This window comes from Triticum urartu, chromosome 4 (genome assembly GCF_003073215.2).
Source record: "Triticum urartu cultivar G1812 chromosome 4, Tu2.1, whole genome shotgun sequence".
In the NCBI taxonomy this organism is placed as follows: Eukaryota; Viridiplantae; Streptophyta; class Magnoliopsida; order Poales; family Poaceae; genus Triticum; species Triticum urartu.
In genome coordinates this window covers 449,192,709-449,205,515 of record NC_053025.1, presented here as the reverse complement: position 1 = coordinate 449,205,515, position 12,807 = coordinate 449,192,709, and the positions used below count along the sequence as shown (strand labels likewise).

Here is a 12,807-nt window from a genome sequence, read left to right as displayed (position 1 = left end):
GATCAAAGAGGCAAGCACTGACAGCAAACAAAACAAGCAACCAAATGAGATCAAATAAAGTAAGCAACGGAAATGACAGTAAACTACTTAGATTAATAGCAAGGGCATCCTCCTTCCCTGCTCCACGCCAGGGTGCTGATCCTGGCCAAAATATTGACAAGTTCACAGCAGTACAAGTACCATAAGTTCTAGCGACAGACCATAATAAGTTCAACACTAACACCTCAGTTAACTACATTGCATGCTCAATGTCACCAACGTAGTTGTGCCTGCTGCAACGAAACCTGCACATGACCGAGGAGTCATGGTTGTAGATTTGGACCTTCATGCCGAGTCCTGAGATGCGCACAACGACGAGGTCGTAGGGGACGATCCGGTGGCGGCGGCAGAAGTAGTTCCAGCCCCGGCCAAGCACCATGTGCCCCTCGAAGTTCTGGACCTGCACCCAGAACGCGCATCGCTTGTTCGCCGACAGCCTGACCACGCACGAGAGCCACTTGATGACCAGCCACTCGTTCATCACCTCGACGAACTTGCAAGGGATGACGAGCATGGTGGGGTTCTCGCTGTCCTTGATCTGCTGGTAGAAGCGCAGCGGCTCTCGGGCCCCCTCCTCATGGCCGGTCCTCGGAGATCGTCCCCTTGAACGAGGTAGGCTCATGAAGGCACCCTGCCAGGCAGGTCCACCCCGTGGAGCCACCTGTTCGTGGGGATGAGATCCTCGGCACCCTCAGCTCCGGCCACCACCTGAGCTCCTCCACCCGCCACGTCCCAATCACTCTTCAATATCTTGTCAGGTAAGATGACAGGTATTAGAAGTGCTTGCAAAATGAAAAACCACTGATCAGTGGCATTAGCTCTTCTGCAAATGCCACTGATCAGTTACACTAGCACTACAGCAAATGGCATTGATCAGAGACATTTGCCCAAGAGCAAATGCCACTGATCAGTGCACAAACTCTTTGCCAAATGTCACTTATCAATGGCACTTGCTCTTGGGCAAATGCCACTGATCAGGGGACTTGCCCAATAGCAAGTGGCACTGATCAGTGGTAGTTGTCCATGAGCAAATGTCATTGATCAGTGGCATTTGGTTTTCTGCAACTGCCACTCATCAGTGCACTATCCTAAGCATGGAAACATCTAAAAATAGCACCATGTGCACCCATGCACATTTGGCAGCATCCTAAAATAGTCCTACTACATGCACGCATAATAATCTAGGGCATGCAACACAAACCCTAGCTTGAACATGTATAACAATCTAGAGCACGCAACATGAACAGCAACATGAACATGATCCTAGCTTGAACATGAACATGCCATTTGCATGAACACAGATCCTAGCAAAACCCTAGCATGAACACAGATCCTAGCACAGGACACTAGCATTGGGGATTCTAGCATGAACACATATCCTAAGAAAGCACTAGTAGAAGAACATTATCCTAGAACACACACTGTAGCAAACAAGAACAGATCGGTCGGATTCAATTCGATTGGGATCGCATCGAATCGGATCTACTCCAATCCTATCGAATCCACTAAGTACTAGCACATGCCTAAGAAAGAAACCCCTAATCTACATGTACGAGCAAGCATTGGGGATTTTTTGACTCGGCGGAGCTTGCGCGGTTGCAGCGAACCGAGGCCGGGGTGAAAACCCCGGCGGGAAGGAGAGAGGTGGCAGAGCAGAGGAGGAGCCGGCCCTGGCGACGGCCGGCGGCATCGGCCCGTGCTCATGGCCACGGCGGAGGTCGAGGAGGACGGCGCGTCGACGAGAGAAAACCCTTGGACGGGGGTCAAGAAAACTCCCCTGCCCAATGGGGTCCCAAGAAGCGGCGGCTCCGTGGACGAAGCCAACGCCGAGCCCAGGACCACGAGGTCCGGCAACGGCGGCGAAGCAGGAATGGCCGTCATCGCATTGGTCAGCCCTCGTGGTGGCCGGCAACAGATGGGGGACGGTGCTCGCAGCGCCAACGCTAAGTCCCTGCCTGAGTTCTAGAGCCCGACCACCCAGCGCTATTGGATCCTGGTGATGCGCTGGTCGACGGGGGTCAGAAGACGGCGTGGCAGTGGGCGAGGCAGAGCCATCAGAGGAGAGGAGAGGGAGGGGCAGTGAGGCAGAGAGGAGCAGTGAGAACAGTGTGGGCAGGGTGACAAGAGTGAGGGAGTTATGAGACGCCCCCTCCGTCTCCCACGCTGCCCGAGGCGTGCAACCCCCTTATACGCATGGCCGCGCCAAAACAGGCTCGCGAGAAACTGCCGATTCAACAGTTTTCGCCGGACCAGGCTCAGGCCTGCTTTGAGGTCCGTGCGGGTCACGAATCGCATGCAGCCCAGCCAACCAAACAAGCCACGCACATCCCGCACGGGGCCGGTTAGGTTGCATGCAGGCAACCAAACACGCCCCTTGTACAAAGGATCTCCCTCCCTCCCCCACTCAACCCCGCCACTCTCAACGCCATCATTGATCATAACATCACCCCCATGATGTACAGTGGCACGAGGCAACACCACCGGCCATATGTAGTTCTACTACTACGTACTGTTCAATTTGGATATAGTGCAACTAAAAAAATGGACAAAATGCCATCACCCTCAGTGGAGGGGGTGTAATACTTGGAACCACAGTTAACTACACTGAGGGTGAGTAAACAAAACAATCTGTACAAGACTTTGTACAAACGGTTCTTACAGGCAACTGTAAATCATGGTATCACATGGGAGCTTGGCAGGCCGATTATCTCCAGATGCCCACAAGCACAAAAGCTACAACTGCGTCATCAGGAAAAATGGTCCAGGCTTCTTAATCCCGGTCGCTGGACAATCCAATTGCTTGCCACCTCATGCAGATCACACTGTTTTTCGTCGATAACAAGTCAACACTTGACACTTCAATTTTCTCGCAACATTGGCTTTGCGATTCAGCCACCACCATTGTTCTCATGCCAAAGGATCGCTTCTCTTGTACACTCAAACTTCAACCCAGGAATTGATAGATCTGCAATATCAACACATCTGGCTAACTCCTATGATTGTTCTTCATGTGTCTGATGAACATCTCAGTCCCAGGATGTCACGGATAAAGCAACCCAGAGATCATTAGATGTACCAGATATATACATCCTATGTGTCTCAATCTGTTCGTCTGTAGATAACGGAGTTGGGCTCGAATAGTGACCGTTGCTTAGTTTCTCCAGAACTGAGAATACAATCTCTCTTTGTATTGGTTCATGCCCGTTCAAAAGATTTCCCATGCTCAAAACTTTCCTCCATGACTGATTGGCAGTAGGGGGACGAAACAGGCTTGATACAGCCTCCCTTTCAAGCATCCCCACCTTTTCCTTAGTAGTGAACTCCTAACATACGAGATTTGGAGGAAATCAGAAATATAACCATGGAAATTCACAGAAAAAACAATGGCCAGGTACTGTAAATAACCCATTAACAAATTTCATATGGCTAGGGCAATCGCAGCCAGGCCCCAGCCCACTGCATCAATATATATGAGCATTTTAGTCCTCCAACTTTCTTTCTTGATATTCTAACAGGTGAAACCTGTAGCTAACAAGGCATTTGGTTCCCGCAAAAAAAAGGCATTTGGTGTGCAGGATATATACAGTATAAACTAGCAAACCCATAAGGGTTCCAATTCGATCAGGCATATGAACCGGACTGAATATGTGAAGCTCCTGATCTCCTATTCCTTCCCTCAAATCTATGAGTACTGATTTTGTCATTTGAGAGTCACTATGTAATGATAGCAAATGTCGAGAAGAATAGCACTTACCTTTTCATAACAAATACTTTCCAGGCTGGTTCCCATTTTTGGAAGATAGTAATTGAAGTAGTCAGTAAAAATTGATTGAGCCAGTCTTGGAGCATCTATAAGTTTTCGGTGGACCGAAGCGGCAAAAATCAGCAACTTCTCTATATGCTCAAAAACTTGACAAAGTCGCTTCAAATCTCCAGCCAAATCACTTGTGTCAGATTTCCCTGTTAAAATAACCAAATAAGTATTCAAGCTGGCAAGAAGTCCCATTATCCCTGAGACCCACTGATAACTGAAGGTTGGCTAGCTTCCAACCTAATCAGTTCGATATTTTATCTGCTAGGGAACTGATAATACTAGGCAGTTCCTTCATTTAGTAATAATGTCCCCTTTTTATTTGGACTGGTAATTTAGCTATCCAAATAAAATGACACAGGAGTAGAAAAGCTCAATAGATTCATGTCAGAACAAGCCCTACTAATGTCAGGCCACCCAAATAAAAACAAAATGTAAGTCTACAGTTTATGCACAGTTGTACAACAAGTATGTACCTTGAAGAGATCTTAATGTCGACGCCATTGTAGCATATAGTTGATCCATTTTAGTCTTCATTAATTTGAAGCCACCATATGTGGTCTTGTTTAGAATGTCAGCTGATGATTTGAAAGCTGTGCAGACCATTTGCTCAAGAAGCTGCTGTGGCCTCAAAGTTTCAAGGTAATGAACCACCTGCATATAACAAATATGCAAAGCTCTGTCAGAAACTTATAGCTAATTATCTGCAGTTACTTGTAATCACATGTAGCATTATTCCAGTTTAATTTCAAGTCATGCAAAACCAGTAAATTTCAAGATTCCATCTGGCATCTGAACATATGCAACTAAATTTCATGATTCTTTATTGTTATATTCAGCATAGACTTTGAAACACAACTACAAGTAATTGTGTTGAGCCTTCATAATTGAACACCCACTTTCTGCCACGAACCCCCCTGCTCTAACCTATTTATTACGTCATGCAGTTGTATATGATGAAGTAATCACTATTGATACGAACTTAGGATAACAAAGAGCAACCCACCTTTTCTCCTTCTCGAACAGAATCAAGCAGAGATTTCTGTTCAGAGACAGGCAAAGCTGGGGCATCATTCCAAATTTTGCGCCACATATTCCCATGTTCTGACATACGCTGAGAAAGCCTTCCTTTGGGTGGCCAGGCTGGATTACCATCACTTTTGTCCTCACTCACCCAGTCACCAGGTGAATGCCACCGAATAAAATCTTCAAAAGCAGCATCTGGGTTTGCGGCTTTAAAAGCAGACATATCTAAGCATGCAGTAGAGCTTAATTAGTAACAGGTGAAGAAATTCTGCAAGAGGAATCACACATCTTCCAAAAACAATGATCATTATTCGTACAGCACAGGAAGTAAGATAATATTCTTCAAGATAGAAGTAATAATTAGCTATGTCTACATGTACCATTTGAGGAAAGGGGGCATTTTAGATAAACCTTACCGGAAGATAATATATCCCTTTCCAGTTGACCAGATAAACCCTGCAATAGAATAGGAATGGTATGATACATCACACTAATTTTGAGGTAACTAATAAGTACTCCCTCCATCCCATAATATAAGACGTTATTACATCCAATATAATCACATATTGGATGTAATAATGTCTTATATTATGGGACGGGGGGGTACAATATAGGTGACAACTTACCGGGAAAAATTAGATGGAAATTCAACAAGAGTTGACTAGTAGTGTGGACAATCAAGGTAATCTAAGTTCAAGAACTTACAACAGCATTGCCAAAAGCTTCAGCTGCATGGAGCCTTTCTTCATGCATATCTTCTGTCATCAAAGGTGCATCCTAAGAAACTAGTGGAAAAATAAGGGGGCCGTATGCGCATCTTGATGTTAAATCTGAAGAAGAGTGGTGCTAAGCAGAACCTGAGTATATGGAGCATGCATTTCCTGAAATGTATTTATCAGCATCATTGAAGGGACAGCGCCTGCTGATCCTTTACGTATTTTATCAGGTGCCTGTTCGTAAATAGAAATGTTAGCAACAAATCCTTTTTAACTTCAAATATATACCAAGGGCATGGATGCATATTACCATGCTATTTGAAGTCTTTTCTTTATGTGCATCATCAGTATCCTTCTTACGATTCAATGATTTCTTCCGCTCAATGCATATCGCAAGCTTGCAGGGAGGCAAAATCATGTAAATATGCTGATCTCACGGAAACAGATTGTTTACAAACAAAAAAGGACCAAGTGTAGCACGGACTCCAGTGTTACAGACTTACAGATCACAATAGAACCATGAAATACAAATACAGCACACTTTAACAAAGAACATGGTTAGCTGTGTTAATTTGATATGAATATAACCCTGTTCATGGAATGCATAGATTTGTGCAATTGAGATTTTGGGAGAAATAAACCAACATTACTCGGTGGTTTATTGACAGTCTGTCAGAAGGGAAAGAGATGGCTAAAAGGATGGTGTATTAGTCCACTGTTCACAAACGGCAGTTTGCAAAGCAAGTGATGAAATTATGGGACTCCCTAGAGTTCATATTACTAATCAGAGTAACCAGACAAACAAATATTCCATGTATAACATAAACTCCCACACGATTTCACATAATACCAGTGGACACTGGACAACATAAGAATGTAACATTTGCTCGTAGACAAAACCTGCTAATTCTCGTATGAGAAAAGATATCATTGAGTAAGGGCTTCAAGGAAATTAGCACAAGTACCATTTGTAGTTTTTGGTGGATTACACAAGCAGAGAGGTCAATGCTAGAAGTGGTTTTCATCCTCGGTAGTCGTTCTGACTCCTCCCAGCACCAACGAATTTCGCGCACAAAATCAATCCATAAGACTGCTATTGCTGCCATAACAAAGTCAATCATTAATATAGTTCATGAAATTGAAACAAGGGCTTTATTGAAAATATTAAGCACAGAACACGAACCACGTATATTGCAGTTGCCAAACCACAATGCATGTAAACAGAACTGAGCAAAGAGAGAATTTGAAGGTGCTCCTTTCAAAGCGCGACCATACTTGTTTTCTGCTTCCACATAATTTGAGTTTCCAGCCTCTGAGAAACACCAAAATGTAATTTAACCGGTTTTTGTCTAAATGAATTACTCTAGTTTGAGTTTATAGATCTAGCCGAGTGCAGCATTGTGGATTCCTTAAATCAAGATTATATACGACAGGAGATTTTCCTAAGTTTCCCAAAACGAATTATGCTCATTTATATTTTGGTTCATTAAATTAAAGAATCTGTAGACTGGAAAAGGAGGGTGTATAAATACCATCATTGAAAAGATCTTTCATAACACGATCAATGACAGATGGTGGAGGCACAGCAACAGAAGATTTTGAATTGTCTTGGCCTGAATTATCTGCTTCCTAACATGACAAATTTAAAATCAGAAAAAAAAACGCTACAAAAAGTAATTAGCATCACTTCAAAGGAATTCCGACATGCATGAAGTACTTAACCTGCAACAAAATCTTCCAAAAATTGTGCCTCTGCTGACGATTCAAATGCATTTACTAGCAGATGTAGCTGGGATGCAAACCCAACAAACTTCCCAATAGAATCATCAACCCTAAAAATGAATGGAAATAAATAAAAGGAATACATCATGAGGTGGAACAATCCATGAAATATGAACAACAATATGATACTTATATCAAGATGATTTTACAAAAAAGGCTTACATGTATGGTGACACCACTGGTTGAAGAAGCCAACTATCAGCATCAAACGACGAAGCATTTTCCACCTCAGCCATCTCAAAGCTCTCTTCAAACATTTTCTCTCCCCAAATGGTTGTCAACTCAAAACCTAATATTCATTGCCAGCATGTGTTATTACATATCTTCTACTAAACCAAAACGTGAGATATACTAAAGTAAAATAGAGTTGACAGAATACTTTGCACACATATCGCTCAACTACTAGCAGGAAAGGAAAAGGTTGTGGATATGTATGCTATTATAGTCCATGTCTTTATGATAACTAAAACTTTTCTCATATCATATTATATGCACATTACTTCTTGTTCCATGTTTGCTTATGATGGTTGATATGATCCTTATAAATACATCCATGGTAAGGTTTGTAGTTCCCGTTATCTTTTCTTGAAAGTAGTTATTATTAACAACATTGCGGAAAGATCTAAGCTGCAGTTACCTTTAACAGGATCCTCGGCAGAGTACCACTCTGCCCAAGGGCAATCATCATCCCATTGTTTTCTGGGTTGGCTTGCAACTTCACTTTCTGGTATTGACTCGGTAGCTTCAGAATCCAAAGTCTCCTCATGATCATAATCATGTTCAGGAGTTCTGTAGGTAAGCTTCATCGAGAAGTTTACCTTTACCTTTGCTGGAAAATCTGTTGAGGATAGGACCTTCAAACAGAACAATGAAGGTTAGGTATGCAACAAGCAATCCAGGACAATTTTGTGACATTGAGGATTCATAGACAAACATAATTACTGCACAACAGCAACTGTAGTATTTTTAAAATACAAATCCTATATACCTAAATAGTTGATCCTGACAAACTCAATTATCTTAACACACAATTATGCCAACTCACCATGCCGCCATGCATGCTCCACTTAATTTAATACTCTCAACATGCAACTATGGCAACTCATCATGCCACTATGCATGGGAAAAGACCCCCTTAACATGCACCATGCATGCTACTCATATTCAATAAATAGTTTACAACTATATAATAATCAAATATAATAAATTATATGCACTTTTTGTTTCAATTCTCATATTGCTAATTCAAATACTAAAGTTTCATACTGCCAACTCACAAAGAAATAAGTGCATCCAGTTCCCGCAGCAACGCACGGGGTATCATATCTATTGTTAAGAGTAGGTAGTGGTTAGCTGGTGTTTTTCGTTTCCTTTACGTGTCTCAACAGTTGTCAGTTGCATGCAACATTGTTTTAGAAAGGCTGTATACTTCTGATGTGTGGAATAAAGCAAGCTTTCCAGATTTCAAAAGCTTTAGCACATTATGTGATCATGTCTGTGCAAAGTTGCAACAAAAACTCAACGTAAAATTCATATGAACATGTGGAAAAAGTCAAAAACAGAGGGAAGCATGTGGTGTAACTTGCTTCCAAGCTACTACTAAACTCAGTAATGATAAACTTAGTTGAGGAACAGACTGATTCCGGCTGCGATCCAGTAAGGTCTTATGAAAGAATAATAGTAACAAACTGAAGAGAAGACTCACAAACTTTGACAGGAATAGCTCATGTAAACCCTCCAGATGCATGAGTCGTATTGGGACCTGGCTACCAATTCGATCAGCTTCAAATCTTCGAGTAAATACAGTTCCCATGTTTTGAATTCCTATATATGCTTTTCGCGAAGGGTCATGAACAGGTACAAATGCTGGCCAATTGCTAAAATTGAAATTTATGTTAGTAAAAGAAATGGCAGCGGATATGCTAGTAACTAACAATGGCCTGGCAACACCCTCCACCACTGCAAAGACAGCATGTGCCAAATGCAATGTGAATGACTTGATATACCCTCGTATAGATTAAGTTTACTTGTTTCTGCAAGGTAAACTCACTAATCGGAAAGATATAACACGCGAGCAACAAAAGATAGTTGACAGCAAAAGAAAAAAACTGAAGCAATTGCTTTGGGAACACAAAGAATAAACCATCACTGCTTATATTCATGTGCTAACCTACTAAACAGTAATACACTACTTTCTCTCCTGGCCATAAATCGAATAAACTATTTTTCTAACACATGATAAACCAAATAAACTATTCACTGCTAGTTTTCATAAATTAGTCAAAAGTCACTAACCTGCCACAATTAGACAATGCAATTGCTACAGAACTCAAAAGCTTAGTTGATTCAGGATCATCAAGAACAACACCGCTGGCACTCAAGGGGGCAATTATCTGACAGCAATAAAAAAGTATAATTAGTTTATTTAGTATTTATGTAAACTAAACTATATGCATTAACTGGCCTCCACAATGCGGAAGCTTGACAGCTTGTTGCAACAATTTGAAAATGTGAGTGCTACTGCTGATGAACTTAAAATAGAATGATGGTTTCCAGATTTCTGTGAGGAACTTGATGCAATTTCTTTACTCGGGAAAGTATCATGTCTGTACCAGGAAACTCACAAGGTAATTTGATATAATACAAATAAGTACAATGTGAACAGCAATTCATTAATATATCAACAAAGTATCATGGTGTGTGGTCAGTATCCATGTATCTGTATGGTATGCAACAAGAGAGTGAACTGTACCAGAAACTCATCTACTCCAAAGGATAGTTGTGTACTATGTGTATCATCATCCCAGTACGAATATTTGCCTACAGAAAGGTATTTGTAACTGAGTACAAAAGTATTCAACAAAAATGTTGTTTTAGAGAATAATAACAGCATAACCTGTTAAGGAGAGTAAGCACGTAAATTTCTCTCACCTTTTGCAGATTTCCTAAAATGATACTCCATACAGTAGACTCTTTTCCCATGCTTCAGTTCACGCTTGACCATGTACAAGTTTTCAAAGGAAGGCACAGTCTCTGCACCTTTTTGCTACAAGAATGCATATAGTTAACAAATCAAAGATACATATACATCACACGGAGCATCAAATAGGGTCCAGGAAGGAGCAATACCATCAAGATCTTTGGGCCATCTGCTAGCCATTGACGACAAATTGCCTCTATCTCAGATATAAACCTAGATGGTTAAGAAACTCATAAGTGCAATCGTACTTAATTGGCTTTTTGCAGATAACTGCAAATGAGCTAACTAATAATGGGGAGCACTGAGTACCTCTCCCAAGATGAAGCAATGGTGAAATCATCAAATCGCCCGAGCTGCACAAATGCACAAAGTATGATAAATCAGGAGACAATTGACCACTCAGACATATATTCAACCGAAGCAGAATGCTGACTTCTAAGATCTAGGAAACTGGTCTAGTAAACTACAGGTAGAAAGCCTAAAATTAAAACATCACATTGAGAAAACAAGATCCTACAAACCAGATACATGCTCCCAAATGGGTGTGACCAACAGTACCAAACGAAGCCCGAAAGGTACAGTTACCCATTAGTTACTAATTAGCACAATGGCGTGCACACATTGACATATGATCCCATCAAACTGCATACACCTGCAGAAGTAGACTCCCATAGGTGACGAATCGGCCAACAATTAGTTGAGGTCTCAGACTGACGGGGCAATATCCAATCACCAAACTCTTTACAGCCTTCTAGCAGCTGTATCACATTAGCGTGTGATGAAACATCCAGTTTTCTAATTCTTGGTCTGACGAACCAAATATAACAAGTAACAACCGTATCAGTCACATTACCGTGACCTCGGTGTCACGCAACAACAGCAGCACCCGCACGTTTGGTACATAAAATTGAAGCCCCCAGCTGGAAAGCTAGCGCACGGCAGCGGCGGATAGTAATCACGGTCGAGAGAGAGGGAGAGCAGCAGCCATCAGAAGCGTGCGTACCTCCTCCTCGGCCTCCTCCTCCTCGCCGTCGTCCTCTCCGATCCGGCGGTGCTTGGCGTGCTTGGAGGAGGTGGAGGCCATGGCGGCGTCGGCGATCCCCTCCCTCGGCGAGGCGGGGGAGGAGGTGGGCGGCGGGGCGGGGTCGCGAGGAAGTTTCCCTGTCTGCCTCGTTGGATCGGTGGGGGGAAGACGAAGTGGAGGAGGAGGAGGGAGGTAGGGTGATGTGCCCATGCCGCGTCGGCCGAAGATTTCGCGAACTTGGTACTGGTGCGCTGGCCGCACGACAGCTCTGGAGCTATGGGGCACCAAGGGAGAGAACGTGTCCACGGTGCACCAAGACTGTGTCTAGGTAGCTCGTTTTGTTTCGAGTTGAAGCTAACTCGTTTCTTTTTTTTTAGACAATGAAGATTAGCTCATGTGTACTATCAGTGGACCGGGTATTGGGCCTTGGTTGAGGGCTCGGCGTATAGGTGAATGTGAAGTCCATGTCGGTCCACTGGACTGGGAATAATGGACGGACCGGTAGAGAGCTGAGCGTGGGCTGTGTGCCCCCTCTCGTTAGGGTTTCTTCTTCCTCTCGGCGGCGTTTCTCTCCGCTGTTGAGATCGATCTACCCCGCCCCCCATCCTCTCGCCGATAGCAGGGCTCTAGGGTCTTGGTGATGGCGGGCTCGGGAGGTACGTTGGGGACAGTACCGCCCGCGGAAGAGATCTTCACGGGCAAGAGAAGCATGGATGATGGCGCATCTGGCTCAGGTACGACGGCGACTGAACTTGAGGCAATGATGGATGAGCTTGGTTTGAAGGAGGAGGATCTACAGGATGTGATCGTGGAGGATGATGAGATCCCTGTCGAGGCTACGCGGTGGATGGCAATAGCCAGGGTTCACACACAGAAGACTTACAGCCAGTATTGGTTCTTCAAGAACATGAGAGTTGCATGGGATCTGGCGAAGGAAGTGAAGATACGCTCACTCGAAGAAAATATGTATACCCTGCAGTTTGCCTGTCTCGGCGATTGGGGGCGAGTAATGGCAGAGGGCCCGTGGACTTTCAAAGGGAAAGCGGTGGTTCTGGCCCCGTATGATGGAATTACAAAACCCTCAACCATTGATCTCACTAAGATCGACATCTGGATGCAGATACATGACCTGCCGGATGGCTTTTTCTCCAAGATCAAGGCCCTCTCTGCTACAGTGGGGGAGTTCATATATGTCGAGCCTAGATCGCAGGATTTTGAGGGAAACTTTGCCCGTGTCAGGGTGAGGATTGATGTGACTAAACATCTGAAGAACGCCGTCTCGCTAGTGATCAAGAAAAAAGAAGGCGTTCAGCGTGTGATCTTTAGACTCAAATTTGAAAGACTACCAGATTGGTGTGCAGTCTGTGGCTACCTAGGCCGCCTGTTCAAATAGTGCGGCGATGGGGTGCATGACCCGAAGACCCTGGTT

General features: G+C 43.6%; 1 protein-coding gene across 1 annotated transcript; it reads right to left on the bottom strand.

Moving 5' to 3' along the window:
• Nucleotides 1–2,581: 2,581 nt before the first annotated feature.
• LOC125551982 (rab3 GTPase-activating protein catalytic subunit) lies at nucleotides 2,582–11,668 on the bottom strand. Its single transcript, XM_048715409.1, has 21 exons — nucleotides 11,358–11,668; nucleotides 10,664–10,707; nucleotides 10,504–10,567; nucleotides 10,306–10,420; nucleotides 10,127–10,194; nucleotides 9,670–9,767; nucleotides 9,080–9,251; nucleotides 8,012–8,228; nucleotides 7,537–7,663; nucleotides 7,315–7,424; nucleotides 7,125–7,214; nucleotides 6,776–6,904; nucleotides 6,558–6,691; nucleotides 5,903–5,989; nucleotides 5,734–5,826; nucleotides 5,582–5,653; nucleotides 5,293–5,332; nucleotides 4,857–5,101; nucleotides 4,327–4,504; nucleotides 3,794–3,999; nucleotides 2,582–3,362 (listed from the first exon to the last, which is right to left on the bottom strand). The coding sequence occupies exons 1-21, from the start codon at nucleotides 11,586–11,588 to the stop codon at nucleotides 3,066–3,068; spliced, it is 2,817 nt and encodes a 938-aa protein (XP_048571366.1). The 5' UTR covers nucleotides 11,589–11,668; the 3' UTR covers nucleotides 2,582–3,065.
• Nucleotides 11,669–12,807: the final 1,139 nt, after the last annotated feature.

Coding starts and splice junctions, on each gene's coding strand:
- LOC125551982 (XM_048715409.1), bottom strand. CDS start 11,588: ATGGGCACATCACCCTACCTCCCTCCTCCTCCTCCACTTCGTCTTCCC. Junction 5,102..5,292: donor AAGGGATATATTATCTTCCG/GTAAGGTTTATC, acceptor CTGCATGCTTAG/ATATGTCTGCTTTTAAAGCC. Junction 4,505..4,856: donor CTGTTCGAGAAGGAGAAAAG/GTGGGTTGCTCT, acceptor TGTTATATGCAG/GTGGTTCATTACCTTGAAAC.